We start from the raw sequence: 20,401 nt of genomic DNA, 5'->3' as shown, positions 1-20,401 counted from the left end.
CTCATAGTCTACTCGACACTAGATGTCGCTACTGACCTCTAGCCGCGCCTTGCTAGCGGCTTCGTGTAGCGGTGTGAAGGCCCAGAGATCTGTAGCGTTGACATCGGCTCCAGCTCGGACTAGCAGCTCCATATCATAGTGTACACTACGTCTACTCGACACTAGATGTCGCTACTGACCTCTAGCCGCGCCTTGCTGGCAGCTTCGTGTAGCGGTGTGAAGGCCCAGAGATTTGTAGCGTTGACATCGGCTTCAGCTCGGACTGGCAGCTCCATATCATAGTGTACTCTACGTCTACTCGACACTAGATGTCGCTACTAACCTCTAGCCGCGCCTTGCTGGCAGCTTCGTGTAGCGGTGTGAAGGCCCAGAGATCTGTAGCGTTGACATCGGCACCAGCCCGGACTAGCAGCTCCGTAACTTCATAGTGCCCGTACGAGCAGGCGTTGTGAAGAGGCACTAAGCCACTGGGAACGAAAATGGTCGTTGAATAAATATAAATAAATATTAGGGGACATCTTACACAGATCAACCTAGCCCCAAACTAAGCAAAGCGTACTATGGGTACTAGGCGACGATATACATACTTATATAGATAAATACATAGAAAACTATAATACAATGCCCATGACTGTAGATAATGTCGCAATGCGAGCATAAATGTCAAATTTATATGAAAATTTGACGTAAATAGTAGCACTTTGTCACTGAATAGTTTGTGAGACGCTAGCTATGTTTTACAATGATGGACAGAAACGAAAGTCAAGGAATTATATCTATCTGCACAGTTAATGCTAGATTAGTTTTCAAAACTGGTTCAGTAATATCCACAAAACTCGACACCAACTCAGATAGATTTGTCAGCATCTTGTCAACTGATAATATCATGGAATTTTAAAATAATACTTCTTTTAAATATCGTTTCTTGTGTTGGAGGCCAAGACTCATTTTGGGTCATCGCGCCAGCCAAGTGCACTTAAATCACTCATTTGTTCACACTATCTCATTCGTTCATTCACCATTCATTTTGCAATAAGTGTGTGTGTTAAGACCAGGGATGTTGCGAATATCCGCATCCGCAACCGCGGAACTTACGCATTATTTTCAACATCCGCATCTGGATAAAATCGATGCGGATATAATGCGGATGCGGATGTGGAACAGGTCGGTACAGGAACGTCTTAGCATCGGCGTAAGTGCTAGACTGCTAGGTAATTTAGTCATTAGCCAAAAAAACCTATTAGAAATTAGCAGTCAAGCGTGAGTGGGACTTAATGTACGGAACCCTTGGAACGCGAGTCCGACTCGCACTTTAATAATAATTAACTTTAAAATTACTAAAATGTAATATTTGACGTTTTTTACGAGGGTTGTTTGAGAAGTAACTTGGTTTCATATCAAAAAATAATAATATTGCAAATGTATTTATTTTATTTCTCTACGTAATCCCCCCGAAGTTCTACGCACTTGTCCCAACGAGTCTGCAACATCTCTATGCCTTCACGGAAGTGCGTCTCTTCAAGGGCCTCGAAATACGCATTGACCTCCCGTATAACCTCGTCATCGGACTTAAAATTTCGCCCTAAGAGAAATGTTTTCAGTCCGACGAAGCCAAATCTGGTGAATAAGCAGGGTGTGGAAGAAGTTCCAATCGTAACTACGATAATTTTTGTGCAGCGACACGGCTTGAATGCACCGGAGCGTTGTCATGGTGAAAAATCACATTATATTTAGCCAAACCTGGACGTTTTTCAGCTATTGCCGCCTGTAACTGATCCAAAAGTGATGCGTAGTATGCTCCAGTCATAGATTTTCCCTTGGCCAGGTAGTCAATTAAAAGTATCCCTTTGCGTCCCAAAACACAGACGCCATCACCTTTCCAGCAGACGGAATGCATATGGGTTTCTTTGGAATTGGCTCACCATGACCAACCCATTGTTTCGACTGATGTTTCGTCTCCGGGATGTAGTGATGGATCCAGGTTTCAGCCATAGTGACAAAACGGCGAATAAAATCTGTTGGATTTTTTTAAACACCTGCAAATCTTTATCAGATGTTCACATGCGAATACGCATTTGTTGTGGAGTCAGTAATCGCGGCACTTAGCTTACACAAAGCTTTTTATTGTGCAAATCGTCGTGTAAAATAAAATGCACCCGCTCAGAAGAGATGTTTGTGGCTTCAGCTAGTTCGCGTATTTTCAATCTTCGGTCGGCTAAAACTAAATCATGGATTTTATCGATGATTTCGGGTAAAAGTGCTGTTTTCGGGGCTCCAGGGCGAGGTGCATCTTTAATGCGTGTCCTGCCTCGCTTAAACTCATTTACCCAAAGTCAAACCGTTCCCTAGGAAGGACACGAACTACCCAACGTAGGTAAAATCCTTTAATGGATTTGTTTCACAGTTTTGCCTTCCAAAAAAAAGAATTGAAGAACTCCACGAATTCCAATTTTCTCAATTTTCCCGCGTAACTCAGACCAGTTTTGTTTGAACTACTGTTAAATGACAAATTCCTGCCAAAAATGACATGACGCCACATATTAAATATGTTTAATTACTAAACTAAATCAATACATACAGAGTTGACGCCAACGCCATCTATACATAGGCGAAACAAGTTACTTCTCAAATTACCCTCGTATGTACCTATCTTGACATCCGCATCCGCGGATGTGAGCCTTTAAAAATCCGCATCCGCGTCCGCGGATGTCAAAAAATCGGCATCCGCAACATCCCTGGTACCTTAAGATTGACACTAATACTTACCCCTTGTCTTTAGCATGTGTGTCCGCCCCTCTCTGCAACAACAGCCGCACCGCCCGTGCACGGTTATACCCGGCAGCTAGATGTAGGGGGGTGGAGCGGCGACCGTCCCCGGCGTGCACGTTCACGTTTAGAGGCGTCAGGAGCGCTGCGAGCCGCTCGTCGGCGCCCGAACGCGCGGCTTCTAGCACTTCTGCTGCACAGTATTCACCTGGACAAAATCAGTTTGGTGAATTTTTATTCAAGTTCAAAATTGTTCAAGTAGCCTAAACTAGTAAGCAATGCCTACTATTTATACTTTACTGGATGAGTCCCCGTAAGGCTTGGAGGATATAACCAAACGGAGACGCCTTGTCTGTAATTTTCTGTACAAAACTGTCTGCCGTTTTTTGCGGGGGAGAGGCACGTCAAATATATGCGTAACGACAAAATAGCCATGTCAGATAAACGTCAGTTCATACATTGTGTATGACTATTGGCCGCCTAGTTTCGACAGAGGGGAACGCCTGTTAATGGCTATTCCGTTTGGTTATATCCTCTATACCGTAAGGGCATCGGTTTTTATCAAGGAAATCACACCTTTAGCGGTAGAATTATTATGGAAGTAGGATAACAAAGTACTATTTGTACACATACAAAATTTTGGTAAAACTTTGATGTAAATATTTCGTAAAGAAAAGTGATCGAACCAGTGTTTTTTTTAACTTTACCAGTGAGAACAGGCCTGGTGGCAGAATCTGCGAGGTCCAAGGGCGTCTTTCCTTCCGTGTTTCTGATGTTTGGGTCCGCGCCATGTTGGAGAAGTGCTAAGAATTTTAATCAAGTAATTAATAACTGAAAAAGGTGTTATACAAAATCCACCCAGCCACCCGGGCGACAGTGGCATGGGTCGAAATTTCTCAAGTATATGCAATCTCATAAGGGTTGTACTAAGATAATAGCATTTATAGGATTTTGTGAATAAATTGGCTACATAATGGTGAAAAAACTTGATGAAATCTTGCTATGTCACTAAAACTATGACTTGGGCTTAGTAGACTATAAATTAAATTCTTAAACAATAAATCATAATCTCATATATAACATAAACATTTTACGTGGCGATCACAATAGATCAGTAATGGTCGCAGTGATACATAGGTTATGTAGCCCCTAACAACAAGAATAATAAGAACATAAACATTTTAACATTATGTGATAGTTTTAAATATAGATCTTTCTCTTTTGAATTTCCACTTTCATCAGTTTCATCACTTGATTTAGTCTATTTATTGTACTACACTGATTATTCTTGTTTGTATACGTGAAAAAGACACAAATGACCATACTCACCAATACAAACATCAACCTTCCCCTTGGCAGCTGCCTCATGCAGCGGTGTATATCCCCAATTATCCCTGGCTGCGGGTGCCGCGCCTGCACCCAGCAGCGCCCGGACAACGTCAGCGTGACCGAAGGAGCATGCATTGTGTAATGGTTGGAGCCCGCCGTCGTCTCGGGCCTGTAGCGCTGCTCCAGCACCTATCAGGAGCTCTACCACTTCTCGGCGACCATAACCTGAAACATTGTATGTAACTTCATAAATGGGTAAATAAACATTTTCTTGTCACTTGTTGCCATGGTGACTTTCTCTTGGGTCACTCTTAAAACCCTGGTTTTATGGTATTTAAAATAATCAAACATGTTTTTTGGCTAATATAAGCCCTTCCCATAGTGGGTCATTTAATTGGCATATTAGTAAAACATAGTTATAACATTTCTTCTAACAAACTACTACTGTCTCCTGGCTGACGGGACAGAAATATAACAAAAAACGTTGATCCAGATCCACCCCATTACTAAACATTTATGAAATTATTAAGTAGATTGTGTCTTAATGAAAAAAGATTAACCAATACAGGTACCTATTGATATTTTGAGCACATGCTCTAACTCTACAGCACAAAAGTAGATGCCTGACCACAATAACATGTGTACATAAACAAAACAACTACTATCATTCTATAAACACGTTCTAACATTCAGCAAGCATATACCAATTCAAAATTTGTGTCAGATATTTCATAACAGTAAGCAGTTACCCTCAAATTACGCCCCAACAATAGTTTCGGACCGCATAAAGCACTAAATTCAGTGCAATCGCAACCGTAACTAATTATGCAATGGCCAAATTTAACGACTTCCTCACACCTCTCCTTTCACTTATGAATAAACTTGATATTTACGACAATAATACAAACAAACACCATATAATTTATGTGAATACCTGCAGCGAAGTGTAGCGGAGTAGATTTTCTACCAGCTGTGTCCCTGGCATTCACCGTTTGAGGAGTAATTAACTTTTTTACTCGCGCAGCCTCACCAGTTTTGCAAGCTTCAAACAATTCGCGAAGTGGATCCGTGGGCGCGGGTAGAGCGTCCAGTGTCGAACCGAGTATCGAACGACGGCTCGACATTATGATTACACGTTGCACATTTAGTTATGCATTCACCGTCGTTTTACACAGCCATTTTCGCTAATTTATCGAATAAAAACACGTATTTCACTACAGCTGCCAAGTTATTTGCTTATTTTTTTTTTGACAACTACTTTTCAGTGTTGCTCTGTTGTAGACTACATTACCCCAACTTTAAGACAATGTTTTTGAGAATCGTCCTTGAATAAAAAAATACTGTCATGGAAATCTGCTAACACTACCTATAACGAATCTAATTAAGCTATGATCTTATATTATAGAATTAAAATAATTTATGGATACGACTTAGCATAGTGGTAAATGGAATATACCTTAATTTTCCTTGTCATTAGAAGTTTTTTTTAACTATGGTATTATTTTACCATAAACTAGAAATACATATTTTTTCCTGAAAAAAATACCAACCACAATCTTTGAACAATCTGCCAATTAAGTATTAATAACGATTGCTACGATTGCTACCCATTTGTTGATAAAATAAACGGGAAAAAGTTTGCATTTAAAATAAATTGATATTATAGTAATTACGAGACCAGAAGCGTGAATCCCATTAATTGCATTGCTATAATTGGTAAGCACTCCTTAAACTTACATACAATGTGAAAGCATTACCAACAGTCCCTGTGAATAAAAATAAATAAACTGGGTATAGTAAATAAAATAAAATAAAAGATGAAGCGACTATGTTGTAGTCATTTCTGATGAAATGAAACGTAGATGATCTATCTTGTCTTTGTCAACTTAGTTGACGAAATCAAAATGGCGTCTTTCACGGGATAACGCATATCCGCCGCACACTGGACAGTTTTAATTATCGTGGGTGTGACTAATATAAGTGAAAAGGATTACAAGTGAACAATAATATAGTGCCAAACTATTTAAGTGCCTAAAATATTCAGACTTAAGTTTCTTATCGTTGCTATACAGGACTATTTGCAAAGGTATGTCTCCTTTCACCTATCATATTTTAGTACTTTGCGATTAAATTATCATTCATTGTGCAGGGAAAACATAGAGATAATGTTAATTATATCAATGCTCGTTGGCGGGTATTAATTTAGTGCGTGCCGGAAACGGCGTTCTTTAGTTCAGTAGGTGAATCGGTGGAACAGGTTTTTTGTCGCTCTCGAGGACGCAAGACTCGCTAGGCGAGGCCGGGTCGTCATTTTACATGAATGGTTCATTCTGGCCGCAGCCGCTCCTCCGTCCGTTTGCTTAAACTATATTTGCGAAGTTAACATCGATAGTAAACGTGTGGTTAATTCAATTAGTTGTGAAGCGTCCTATGCGGATTTCTCCGCGGATAATGCAGTGTTTCTGTGCAATTTCACCTTTGGATTGCAGTGTTGTGTGTGATTTGACTACAAATTCGCTTTCGGGATGATTACCTTCACATTCTCTAAGGTAATTTCGTGTAGTAGGATGCCATTTCATTCAGGTCCTTCACTTGTAGCCTTGGAGAAAATAAATAATAATCTTTAAATTTGATTAAATAATAGTGTGTTATCATAACCACCTATAGATTACTTACTATAAATTAGACTACTAAAAACAAAACAGAACATCATTAATTTGTCAATATAATTAGCACAATATTTTTTAATAAGGTCTAAAAGTATCTAATCATTGGTTTACATGAGCCACATATCCACAACATATAAAACATACCCTGTGTTAAATAATCATCAAAAAACAATTCAAGATTATCCTTAAATTTCATGCTATGGTATTAGCAACAGAGTATCATGCAATATTTCAACTAAACTGTAGTAAAGTAATTATGTCTGATCTATGTTAATTACCTACTGAGCTAACATTCTATACATTCCTATTAACATGGTTAACCAGTCCAATATTATAATTTGTTTTGTACATTCAAATGTGTTTCCATTGGCATGCTTGTTTTAGTGAAATAAATTGGCCAAGTTAAGGATGCTATACATAATTACACATGGGTGGTCCTGTTTTTCTAAAAATGAAACATGCAAGTTTAGGCAAGAATCTAGTTTATTTCTTCGTTTTCCTTTTACATGAGAAACACAAGTAAGTCATAGACCTTATTCAAGATTTTGCACTACAACAAATTTTAAACATAATTTTCCTTACTCAACTATATCTTTGTGCCACTCATAGTTTGAATCATGGTTTTATTTGGGTTGAATTTAATTTGTTTGAAAGTTCTTATATTTTTAACGACGGTAGACATTCCATTGAATATTATTGTACCACATAATTGCCTATATAATAAATATCCACACTAGTGTGGAATAGTTTCTAGGGCTGTCCATAAATTACGTCGTCTATTTTTGACGATTTTTAACCCACCCCTTCGAATGACCCCATTTCCTCCTACGTCTTGCTACCATCACCCAATGTCCAGAAATGACGTAATTTACGAATAGCCCCTAGGCGTAATTATAGTGAATTACATTCATATACATAGTATCAATTAGATCATTACTAATGTTAACAACTACAAATGAAAGTGAATCTTACATTGAAAAGATTCATTGTCAGTCTTTATAATCTCTGTTGCCAAATTGTTAAGATTGCCAGACATACATGATATAATTTCTATTATGATTTCTATTCTATGATATAAACATTATAAACTATTCTAATCTATGTGCACTATAATCTTTTTGAACGTAAAGAAAACATAGTCAAAGATACATGATGTATAATGATCGGACACCGGTAGCATTTTATGTCATTTTGACGTCCAACGTAATGACTAATTGCTCGTTTAAAGGTAATATCTGGGAGAACGAGCTTCTCTCGGAAAACATATAAGGTCTCAAAAATTGGCATTTGCCCGGAGATAAGACCTAGCTAGATCGATTTTTCGCCCCCGAAAACCCCATATACAAAATTTCATCGAAATCGTTAGAGCCGTTTCCGAGATCCCCGAAATATATATACATATAAATAAAGAAATATACAAGAATTGCTTGTTTAAAGGTATTAGATAAGAATATTACGTTGGACGTCAAAATGACATAAAATGCTACTGGTGTCTGATCATTAGTGATATGTCATGGTATATAAAAACAAAAAGAACATTATATCTAGTTAATAAGAATTCACTCATTACATTTATACACAAAAAAACAAATATGTTTCCTCCCTGACTCATAGGTGAATAATGTGGTTTATTACTTACTTCCATATCTACCTAAACCCATGCACAGTGTTAATATAGGTTATTAGTAATGTCACATTACTACTATGTGTACTCTGACTAACATGAATCTAGTGTTTTGACTGGACAAGGCATGAGGGGTGGGGGGAAATGACAGAACCGGGGTAGTCTTATGTATCTTTCAGTAGGAGTAGCAGCAATAGCGCTATTATTGTTTGTCCTTGTCACAGTCTCACATTTTTTTATTCCCCACTGTAAATTTAGTATGAATGATGGTGGGCAACAAATAAATTCGACCAATCATAGTGCTGCATTGTGTATGTTTTGTCCCTCACGGAGGCACGCGTATACCACATCTATTCTATAGGATCCTACCATCTATGCTGACTAAGCTCTAATGAAGACAAATTGTTAAAAGGAAGCACATTTTTACTTTTAGGCTTATTCATAAAATTAAGCTGATAAACTGAAGGCCATTTCTGATTATGATTACATTTGTCTATCTGTAATACACACCTAAAGAATTTATGCAAAGATATGCAAATAGCATTCAGCATTAGTTAGAAACAGGGATAACTTTGGCTATCATAAATATCAATAATTTATGTTAGAATAAAAGCGCTATATTTTCTTGTGGTTCAAGTTTGCAACACTTATCACAGCGTCTTGCTAAGTGGTGCTAAAGTATATGATGCTTGCTTATAAGACATTTCCAAATTTTAATTCATAAGCCTGGGCAACCTCCGCCTCGTAATTCTTGAATTTTGCTATTATTTTGAGTTTATCGTGAACATACAAACACACAAACAGAAGACACAACAGACGCGGCGTGGAACTTTGTTTTATAAGCTGTAGTGATATGTCTATTGTGACTATATCGATAGGATTTCCTCATTTAGGCAATTACTAACTAGACCCTAAGTCTCCTAGGTCATTCCTGTTCTCATGTAACTTAATCTTCCTGTGTAGGTATAGGAACCGTGCTGCATCACTGCTTCGGACAGGTGATACGTCACAGCTTACACCAGCTTAGTCACTGCATAGTTACCAATATCTTAACCTCTAGCCTTGCGGGCTTGGTTTCCGCAACTCTACGTCATATTATAAACTCAATGACTAGTGCAAAATGTCTGTATAATTAAGGTTAACGCCATCTAGCGTTATATCGTCGCATTACTTGAAACCCCTAAGCACATCACTCGAGTTATATTAATACCAGTTAGAGGGAAAGGTAATGTCATTGACTTTTTCTTTATTGATTTAAATGCCATCTAAATCTTACGATCACGTGATCGTCTTACGCTGTCTCGAGTATAACATTTTTTCCCCACAAAAAGTGTACAGCGCCGCTAAAGAAGTTTTCACTTCAAAAAACAAGTGACGCCTCTGAGTTAAGCTGCCAGCCTGAGACGCATCTCACGTGACACGATAACACCGTTATCTCGAGTGTGTTATCAGTGATAGCCGGTGCAGCTCCCCAGCTCTGAGCGATGCCCTATTTACGCACTTTCTCGACGTCCTAAGATACGAGTTTATGTGTCGTTTTCGAGTAAAAGGTGCTATTTTGTCGGATGTCGATCGGGTGTCATGTCATGAAGGTGTAATTAGAAATCGTCAGGTTTGCTTATACAGTAAGCGTCAAATAAGTCCGTCTTATCTAACTATTCACTGATTTGAATAGAACATAGTGAGGGAGTATCATTATAAACGTCTTATCACTACATAGTATAAAACAAAGTCGCTTCCCGCTGTCTGTCTGTCCCTGTGTATGCTTAGATCTTTAAACCGACGCAACGGATTTTGATGAGGAAGGTTGATTATTAATTTGTTAACCCGTGCGAAGCCGGGGCGGGTCGCTAGTATTTTTTAAATATAAATTTGACATTACTACACTTTTTAATTGCAAATCCTATGCAGAATTGGCTTGGCCCAACTCTGGTGACTGCCAAAGTGACCTTTTTCATTTCAATCCATTTGAAATAGAAGAAAAGAACAGGTCAAATACCTACCCTTATCGAAGAACGTCCCTATAATTGATTAAATAATTAAACAATAAAAACATCCATTAAGCTGTTTATCAATATTTTTATTAAATATAAACTAAATTTATTCACGACGGAAGCTATTATCACTAGTATGTGTTATCAATAGGTTTCAGGCGGGTGTCAAACACCCGTGGGGCCAAGCGGATTATTGGTTAAAATATGTTTAATTTGTGTGTACAGTCAACAGCAGAAGTTGCTAAGCGGGCGAGGTGTTCAAAATTACCTTGACACGCTCTTATTATCTTAACAATAAAGTCGCGTTATGATTTTGAATACCTGGCCCGCTTAGCAACTATTGCTGCTGACTGTACAATACCTACTATTTTCGATTGTCAAAAATTCACTTATGTCACTTTGCAATTACTTTACGTACAGTCAGGATCAAATTGATAGTGACGGCCAAAGAGGCGGAATATATCGCCTATGAACACCAGAGGAGTTACAAGACCTGAAAGTTCGTTGCCGACATTTAAGATGAGAATACGCTCTTTTCTTGAAGGTTTGAAGGTTGTATCGGTCCGGAATTACCGCGGGCGACAGTTCATTCCTCAGTTTAGCTGTGCGAGGCAGGAAGTTTCTGGAGAAACGCACAGTTGAGGACTGCCAACTAGCCTAAGCATAGAGAAAAAACTACATAGAATGCTCACTCCATACATCAGTTTTTGTACCAAAACCATGCCGGTTGCCATGAGCCTATCGAAATTGCGAATGCTTTTCGTAGGCATTTTCGTGTTCAGTCACCCTTAGGGCCCCCGGCGCAGGCGCCCGGCACTGACAGCTCGCCCGAGGACTAGTGTCACGTTCTCTGCCAAAGAAGTATCTTCTGTTATTAAAAAAATGGCAAGAGGAAAGTCTCCAGTTAAAGATAGCCTCAGTATTGAGCACCTGAAGTACGCCGGGGTTCACTTGCCGAGGGTCCTGGCAATGTTTTTCAATTTGTGTCTTAGTCATTGCTATCTGCCAGATGATCTGATGCACACAGTTGTTGTACCTATTCTAAAAAATAGGACCGGAGATGCCTCTGACGTGTCCAACTACAGGCCTATTTCACTAGCAAACGTTATAGCTAAGATATTGGACAGGCTGCTTGACAGACACTTGGATAGGCACATACATTTACATGATGCTCAATTCGGGTTCCGACCTGGCCTATCCACTGAAAGTGCCATCCTGAGTCTCAAGCAGACTGTTCAATATTACACAGCTAGAAAGACACCTGTATTTGCCTGTTATCTGGACTTATCAAAGGCTTTTGACCTGGTATCGTACGATAGGCTGTGGCTGAAGATGAAGGAAGAGACTAACATACCTGCCCTAGTAGCACGGTCGCATTTTTATCGTTTATCACCATGCCTGTCACGTTCTAACAAGTATGTAAGTGCGAAAGTGACGGGCATAGTGATAGTGGATAAAAATGGAACCGTGCTGAGCCCGCTGGTGAAGTAATTTCCATTATGAGGTACTGGTACAGCAGGCAGAAAAACAATGTTAAATGGGCAGGTGCGCAATCGGAAGTGTATGGGTTGGAGTGCGGGGTGAGGCAGGGGGGGTTAAGCTCGCCTCGGCTCTTCAGCCTGTACATGAACCGGCTCATCGAGGAGCTTAGCAACGTAGGATGCTCAGTAGACGGAGTTTGCATAAACTACATCAGTTATGCCGATGATATGGTGTTGCTCAGCCCCTCGATTAGTGCGTTACAGAAAATGTTACGCATCTGTGAGTCATACGCGGAGGCCCATGGGCTTAAATATAATGCAGACAAGAGCGAGTTCATGGTTTTCAAGGCTGGCACTAAAACATATCTAGAGATGTTCCACCTGTCATGTTATGTGGGGCGCCGTTAAAACAGGTACAGCAATTTAAATATTTAGGCCACTGGGTCACCGATGACTTAAGCGACAATCTTGACATAGAGAGGGAACGTAGGGCGCTGGCTGTGCGTTGTAATATGCTGGCCCGGCGGTTTGCACGTTGTACTAATGAAGTCAAAGTAACCCTTTTTAGGGCGTACTGCCAATCTTTTTACACGTGTAGCCTATGGGTCAGACATACGCAGCGTGCATACGGCGCCCTGCGCGTCCAGTATAATGATGCGTGTACGGTGCTGTTCGGGCTGCCGCGACATTGCAGCGCCTCCGCGATGTTTGCGGAGCGGCAAATTGATGGCTTTTACGCCGTAATCAGGAAACGGGCCGCCTCGATGATGAGACGTGTGCGCGGCTCCACGAACACCATCCTACATACACTGGCCGAGAGGTGGGACTCCCCGATACTGCGGCGATGGATTCAACTCCATACTACAGTGGGGAAATAAATTTTAAATAGTGTAAGTAAGTAGTTTGTTTCTTGTATACTAACATAGTTTTAAGTATTTTTAATGTTACTAACTTATTAAATTATATTGTAGTTAATTTTAATTTTGTTGTGTATGTTTTATGGAATTTTATTCTGAAATAAATTATTTGAAAAATTTGAATTTGAATTTGAAATTTGAAAACGCCTATTATTTTCTTAATCGACATCTAGCATCGAGTAGCGGAATTATCAGTAGGTACTGCTACTTGACAATCGATGTGGCGACGAACAAAAAGTCTAATACTCGACAATTTTCAGCTAATATTATAACCGGACTTACCGGTTCACTATTTCCAAAGAGATTAGATTTTATACAGAGTTACTGTCATGGTAAATTATGTAGCCACAGTAAATTTACCGCCATCTTTTGACAGAAGATTAAAACTGTTAGAACGCCATTTGATTTTGATCCTTATTCTTTCACTTTCTATAAAATCTATTCTCTTTGCTATTTCTCTATGTCCTAAGTAATGAAGATGGAAATGTTCACGCGTAGTGTTGTTTCGTAGAGTCGGCTAATCTTTAGAGCCCGTACCATGAGTCACTGACAGGGTCAAAACTGACATTTACGCTATCGAGAACGTAATTTACTATCTATATACATCTCGTTTGCACTAATATGCGAGTACGAGCGAGATGTATAGAAAGTAAATTACGTTCTCGACGGCGTTTATGTCAGTGCCAAACTGATGGTAGCCGTTCTACGCTATGCTTGAGTATTTAAAAAACTTTTCACCATTCTCGTCACGTAAAGAGGCGCCAATAGTTAACATGTCGTCATCTAAATTAGTCATTTCCAGTGTTTGTAGGTCATAACTCATAAAAGTGCGTCGCTTGTTGTTACTTTTGTTAGTCTATTTTAAAGTGATGCTATAATCAGAATTTAATTATCCGAACGCCTACGACAAGGCGTGAGAGACGTAAATATACCGCCGTTTATAATGATGAACACAACACACAGACAGACCAGCTATCATGGTCGCATTTTTATCACCTGTCATGTTATGCGTTACTTTCGCACTTACATATTTGTTAGAACGTGACAGCCATGGTGACAAATGATAAAGAGCCGGCCATCTTATGGCTCCTCTACACGATGGGCCAGCGCCGGCCACTCCAAGGGACGCAGCCATACGGTAGAATGAGATAGCAATATCACTTGCTCCCTCTAACGCATAAATGCGTCCCTTGGAGTGGCCGGCGCTGGCCCATCGTGTAGAGGAGCCATTAGCCCTACAGGTTGTTGAGAGGGGTTGGAAGGTCAGATGGGAATCGCAAATTGGAAGCTCTTTGCTATCTTTTTTACTCGCATGAGCTCTAAAAAGTGTACAGTCGCCATCAGATATATCGCAGCGTCGAAGGTGCTCAAAAATATCTGAACACGCCTCTATTGTCAAGGCGTTAGAGTGCGTGTTCAGATATTGTGAACACCTTGGCCACTCCGATATATCTGATGGCGACTGTACAGGTTTTAAGTGTTGACAACCCGCATGTGATACCCCTGGAGTTGCAGGCATCCACAGCTCACGCTTACCATACGCCTTATGCTTGTTTGCCACCGACGTTGTATAAATATTTACAATACCGAATTAATTAAAATCTGTTTACCTATACGTAACGTAACGTCCGTCCGACCTTCACTCTTGCATAATATCGTTATAATTTTATTAATTTTGCTAATATTTTGAAAACCTTCTAATTTCCAGGTCAATGGCAAAGGCGAATTAGAATTTTGTTTGAATATGTAACATTTATAAGTTTAAGCCGACCTCGAAAGGAAGGTTTTTGAAGTGAAAACTTCTTTAGCGGCGCTGTGCACTTTTTGTGATGGGGAAAAAATGTTAAACTCGCGACAGATCACGTGACCGTAAGTCGGACACGTGACCTGATCGAAAAACTGTTACATGTAATGTCATTGAGTTTTTCTTTATTGATTTCAATGTCATCTAGTGAGTTTCGCTCTAACTGGTATTAATATAACTCGAGTACTAGTGATGTGCTTAGGGCTTTCAAGTAATGCGACAAAATAACGCTAGATGGCGTTAACCTCAATTACACATAGTGCATTTTGCACTAGTCATTGAGTTTTCACTTCTGCCGGCACTCCCTGAGTGCAACCCGTTGTTTTTTTAAAGTCTAACGTACTATCAGCAAAATTATAAGCTTAGCATCCCTGTATACGAATATAGGGGTATATATACAGGGGTGCCCAGCCAATGGTTTTGATGGCTGTACCGGACCGGAGGTGCCTTTTCCAATCAACGACACATTTATTTATCCATTTAGGTAGTTACAGTTGACCATTCAATAAAAATAAAGCAAAGTTATAGTTAACAATTTAAACAACATGTACAATATTATATAACTAACAATGTAGAAATAATAAAATACACGTGTAGATAACGTTTTCACACGGAATCCACGTTTATCTGACAATGCTACAGACATTCATATGTAAATAGACGCCCTACGCACCCGATACGCGTGCCAACGTTCTTCGATTTTTTCTGTGCATCATCTCATTTGTCAGACTAAATTCGAATTCATTCTGTACGAGTAGAATCGATACAAAAACTTCTGAACGATTCGTTTAAAAAAAATGTTTTTCTATTCTCTTAAATTCAATGTGTTACAGGCCATACATTACTTGAAGCCACATTGTGTTTATTTCATGTCTAGGTACTTATTCGACGAAGCAACTCTGATAATTAAATTTATGATAGAACTTCACATAGGCAAGTTAATTTAATTATTAATTATTTTAATAATGAATCCACATCATTAATACGATTATGTATTGTGTTATCGATCATGCACAGGTAGTTTGTGCGGAAAGAGAGTCGTGGAATGTATGGTGTCCAATACAATCCATGAATCCACGACTCTTCTCTTTCCGAACAGACTCTACGTCTTGCAAATTATTTAGGGATGGGCACTGCGCGGACAGAGCGCGCACCTGTTGCGGTGTCTATTTACTACATATTACATGTCTGCGGCCGATACGATACCGTTGCTCGAGTATTTGTTTTGCAGATTAGCTTTATGGTCCACTGGGCGATAATGTGGGCCCGTAGGTTTAAACTGTAGTGCCCTAAATGGGGTCTATAACGTTGACATAGATAAATATATAGAAATTTAAAACAAAAAATAAGAACATTTCACCTGTTGTTGTCATATATATATATATATATATAGTGTGGCTTTCCATCACAGAAGGATCCTTATGCTTCTTGCGCAACAAGGACCTTTATATCAGAATTTCTGATGAAATTTTAGATAAAAAGGTCCATATTGCACTTGAAGCACAAGGATCCATCCGTATTGGAAAGCCACATACTTACACTTCCGCACCATTAGTACCACTTACGTTACCACAATTTGTATCCGTTAGGTATTAGGTAAGTGTCCCAGTGTTGTGAATAACGCTTATTTTAGGCTTAAAGACTCGAGCCCTCAAGACTCGTAAGTCTTGGAAGACTCGACTATATTTGAGAATTGTATTTATTTATTTTACGCGTATGGATGTAAGAAATCGTATTTGACGCCTTTGAGGCGTTAAGCCTCGAGAGTCTAGGGTTCGAGTATTTAAGCCTCGAAATGAGCGTTATTCACAACACTATTCAATAGACCTACATATTTCTACCTTACTTCCTTAAGCGGAAGTTTAAGTAGACGACCTATATTTAACACATTTAATACAATCATTTATTATAACAATCATAATACATAGGCAAAGGGGTAGATAATACATAGGTAGGGGAGAAAAGAGGTATATATTTATGTTCTCCTAAAGTATGCAGTTATTTATCAAACCTTATATTACATATTATGCTATGCCTTATATTGCTAGACATGTTAACCAGAGTGAATCCAAAGAGAATTAAATCACTACGTGAATGAATCGTCGCAACACACCGATTCGCACCTCAGTGCCATGCAAAGTAATGGTCGATTACCCTTTTGAATATTAAAGCGGACAGTTAAGATAAATAATTTACTGCTACTGGGAAATGCTAGTGATGGTCGTGAGCTACAACAAGTGTTTAAACTAATACATACTCGTATGGAGTCGGGAAACTTTAGGAAAATAAATGAGAAATAAAACTGCAAATGGATTATATCGCGTATAATAAATTCAATATACATCCCGACGTTTTGAACCCTTTAGAGCGTTAAAATAGGGTCATTAGGTTAATTTAGTAGGCTAGTAGGTCACAAGTATAAAATTGTATATTTTTACTATGATTATTTTAAATTAACCTTATAAGAGTTTAAAAAAACACGAGTAAAACCGAGCTTTAATGCTTTCTCGAGTGAATTTATGGAATACGCATTAGATATATGGCCGAATGGTCTAAAGCGAATATTTTTGCTATGATTATACAGCTCTAAACTTACAAGATCGTGTCTAGACCAAGTAAAGCTAAGCGTTAAAACACTCTTGAAGTTTACGAAAACGCGTTAATACTAACTGGCCTGTGAAATGTACAGAATGCATTCCTTTTCGCCTAGGGATCGGCCGTAATGGTCAAAAGCGAACGTTTGAAAGCGTGTCACCGGCTCAGGTGTTCGTACCGTTATTGACCAAAGGTAGACCTTAATTCTGAGCAATAAGGTTTAAGTATACTCAGGTGACTGTGGACGATGGTACGTGCGCGTACACTCGAACACACATGGCACGTGAAAAGGGAAATTTTGGTATGTTCAATAAAATGCACTTTGTAGTGTGTAGTGTAAGTGCGTACTGTCGCCGAGAAAAGTCTTCTTGAACGGAGATTTTTAGCTTGTTCAATTAAAGATTTCGTTTTTTTTTTTCATATTACGTTATTGTCGAGGCGGGGGCTGGAGGCATTTGCGCGCTGAGTCCGTTAAAACATAAAAATTCAAAAATGCTCGTTTTCGCAGAAATAAGTCCTAGATCGATTTTTCGCCTCCGAAAACCCCCATGTAGCAAATTTTATCGAAATCGTTAGAGCCGTTTCCGCGAGATCCCCGAAATATACAGGGTGCTTCCTGTAACAGGAGCAATAAATTAAACTGTAGGCTGTACTCCTCAAACTGACCAACATTTGTTAAGCAATTTTTAAAAATTATGAATCCTTTAGACTTCCTCTTTTTCATACAAAATAAATATTGCCTTCAATGTACGCTGACATCAGTGTGTTTGACGTTGCTTGTCACGCTTTAAACATAACAAAATTTGCAATACATTGCGTCTTAGAATAAACTTTAAAGTGTAATAAAAATCAAAACCTGAGTTATTTTCAAAAGTTGCTGAACAAATGTTGGTCAGTTTGAGGAGTACAGCCTACAGTTTAATTTATTGCTCCTGTTACAGGAAGCACTCTGTATAAATATACAAGAATTGCTCGTTTAAAGTTATAAGATAAGTTGTATGGGAGGTATGTTAAAATGTATTATTAATGAGTTTCAAACTTATTTATAGGTGAGCTTAAATTTGATTACAAGTAAGTTTTCGTAAAACTCGCTTAAAGCTTATAAATTAGTTTTTATCCATGTATAAATTCAGCACTCTTAAGCTTACATCTAATACCTTTAAACTAGCAATTCTTGTTTATTTATTCATATGTATATTTATTAATTTACATATTTCGGGGGCGATAAATCGACCTAGCTAAAGTCTATTTTTTTATTCGGTAGACTAAAATGACATTTCATAGTATGAAATGACATTTTATGTTCATACTATGAACTGTCATTTCAGTCTACCGAATAAAAAAATAGACATTAGGTCTTATCTCTGGAAAAACGCGCATTTTTGAGTATTTATATGTTTTCCGAGCAAAGCTCGGTCTCCCAGATATTAAGTTTTAATCCATGTATAAATTCAGCAGTCAGCACTCTAAGTTATATTTCTCTATGACTGTACTCAGTTCATGGCGGCCATTGCTCGCGCTGCGTGCGACCGGCGCCGGCGCACGCACGGTGGTGGAAAGTTAATCGCACACGTAAAGCAACAAGATGAGCTGTTGTAGCTAAACGGCACTTACAATGTTTAATGTTAACACGTAACTGTTCAATTTAAAATGATAAAAACTTAAATTGCGTACGAGCAAATATGGCAAAAGATACCTTACGGTGCCGCCCTTCCACACATCGATTGAAACCCCTTTTCTACCCTACCTATGTATTATCTATCCCTTTGCCTATGTATTATGATTGTTATCATTCTTATTACTATACTTATATACTACCTACTTATATACGTACCTAAAGATGCCTTACATCATTTTGAATTTTATTAAAATATTCGGCTGTATTCGAACTTTAAGATACGTCAAATACTAGAGATTGAAACGATATGGAATGGATATGTCAGTGCCAAACAAGTGTCAAAAGTGACGTTTCTTCAAACAAACGCGTCACTTTTGACACTTGTTTGACACTGACATATCCATTCCATATCGTTTCAATCTCTAGTATTTGACGTATCTTAAAGTTCGAATATAGCCGATTATAAGATAATATGTAAATAACTTATAGTTTTCATACAGACGGACGGACATGACGAAACGATAAGGTTCTGTTCTGTTTTTCTATTTTGGATATACGGAACCCTAAAAAGATGTATAGACTTTTTATTCCCTAATGCGCCGTTTAGATTAAAAACACCTATCTATAGAATGCATTATATTCTCACTCTCACTGCGAGTAACCGGAATAGGTAAACCAAACCATACAGCACAGAAACCGGTATTTCATAAAAGTGGTCGCTTTGTGATTAGTATAATTTGTGCATCTATATTTATTTAGAAATCGAGACAACCGAGACACACAAGCTTGTTTTGGCTGGGAGCAGCCAAAATGGTGTTGGAATGATTTGTTATATTTCTCCGAAAATGTGTGTTTCACACTTTTCGCATTTTACATACAATTAAATTAATAACAATGAAAAGGATCTTAGTCTTAGTCTTAGTCGAGTTTACAAACATCTTTACAACCCAACGTTCCAAAAATATGTATGTTTACACGACCTAATTGTCAGTGTCTTAAAGGAGCGTAGAAATAATTTTGGAACGATGGCTTGTAAAGTAAAATGGCTTGTTTGTGAACTCGACAGTAAACAAATGTACCTGATGTCAATGTCACATTACCCCAGTAAAGGGACCCACTGATTAACAGTTCGCCGGACGATATCGGCCTGTCAGTTAGAACAAAAAGTTGACAGCTCCAAACAACTGACAGGCCGATACCGTCCGGCGGACTGGTAATCAGTGGGCCCCTTTAGGCTTGTGAAATAAATATACCTAGAATACCTAGATATATGAATACTTAAATACAAACGAAACACTTACGCGAAAACATACAAAACTTTTGTATACAAACAAACATGATGAACTGAGGATCCATTTTAATAGCTGCATTTATTTATTTAGGTTTGCCAAAAAATATACTTACTTGTTAATAACAAATTATAAAATAAGTATCCACCGAATTACAGGTAAACACGGCATGCATGTACCAGACGTACCACTTCTTGCTTATTTTTTTTCCTAAGTACTAAGTATAAACAAGGTCACGCTGAAATTAGTAGAAATATGAAAATAAGCCAAGTATCTAGGGAGATCGGTAGTCTAAATAATATAATAAAATACATA

At 38.5% G+C, this 20,401-nt stretch overlaps 2 protein-coding genes across 2 annotated transcripts in view; one reads left to right on the top strand and one right to left on the bottom strand.

Moving 5' to 3' along the window:
* LOC134659709 (poly [ADP-ribose] polymerase tankyrase) overlaps positions 1-5,396 on the bottom strand; it is a 35,434-nt gene extending 30,038 nt beyond the window's left edge. The window contains exons 1-5 of the mRNA XM_063515401.1: positions 5,030-5,396; positions 4,096-4,320; positions 3,474-3,569; positions 2,767-2,974; positions 323-467 (exon numbers count right to left, since the gene is read on the bottom strand). Of these exons, the coding sequence (XP_063371471.1) occupies positions 323-467; positions 2,767-2,974; positions 3,474-3,569; positions 4,096-4,320; positions 5,030-5,219 (864 nt within the window). The 5' untranslated portion in view covers positions 5,220-5,396. The remainder of the gene's footprint in view (positions 1-322; positions 468-2,766; positions 2,975-3,473; positions 3,570-4,095; positions 4,321-5,029) is intronic.
* Positions 5,397-5,900: 504 nt separating this feature from the next.
* The window catches only part of LOC134659894 (serine/threonine-protein kinase 10), a 63,347-nt gene continuing 48,846 nt past the window's right edge, over positions 5,901-20,401 (top strand). The window contains exon 1 of the mRNA XM_063515601.1: positions 5,901-6,181. The gene's annotated coding sequence lies outside the window, so the exon portion shown is untranslated. The remainder of the gene's footprint in view (positions 6,182-20,401) is intronic.

This window comes from Cydia amplana, chromosome 25, assembly GCF_948474715.1.
Source record: "Cydia amplana chromosome 25, ilCydAmpl1.1, whole genome shotgun sequence".
Lineage (NCBI taxonomy): Eukaryota > Metazoa > Arthropoda > Insecta > Lepidoptera > Tortricidae > Cydia > Cydia amplana.
Note: the sequence above shows the minus strand (reverse complement) of the source record. Positions and strands in the feature narration are given on the sequence as shown.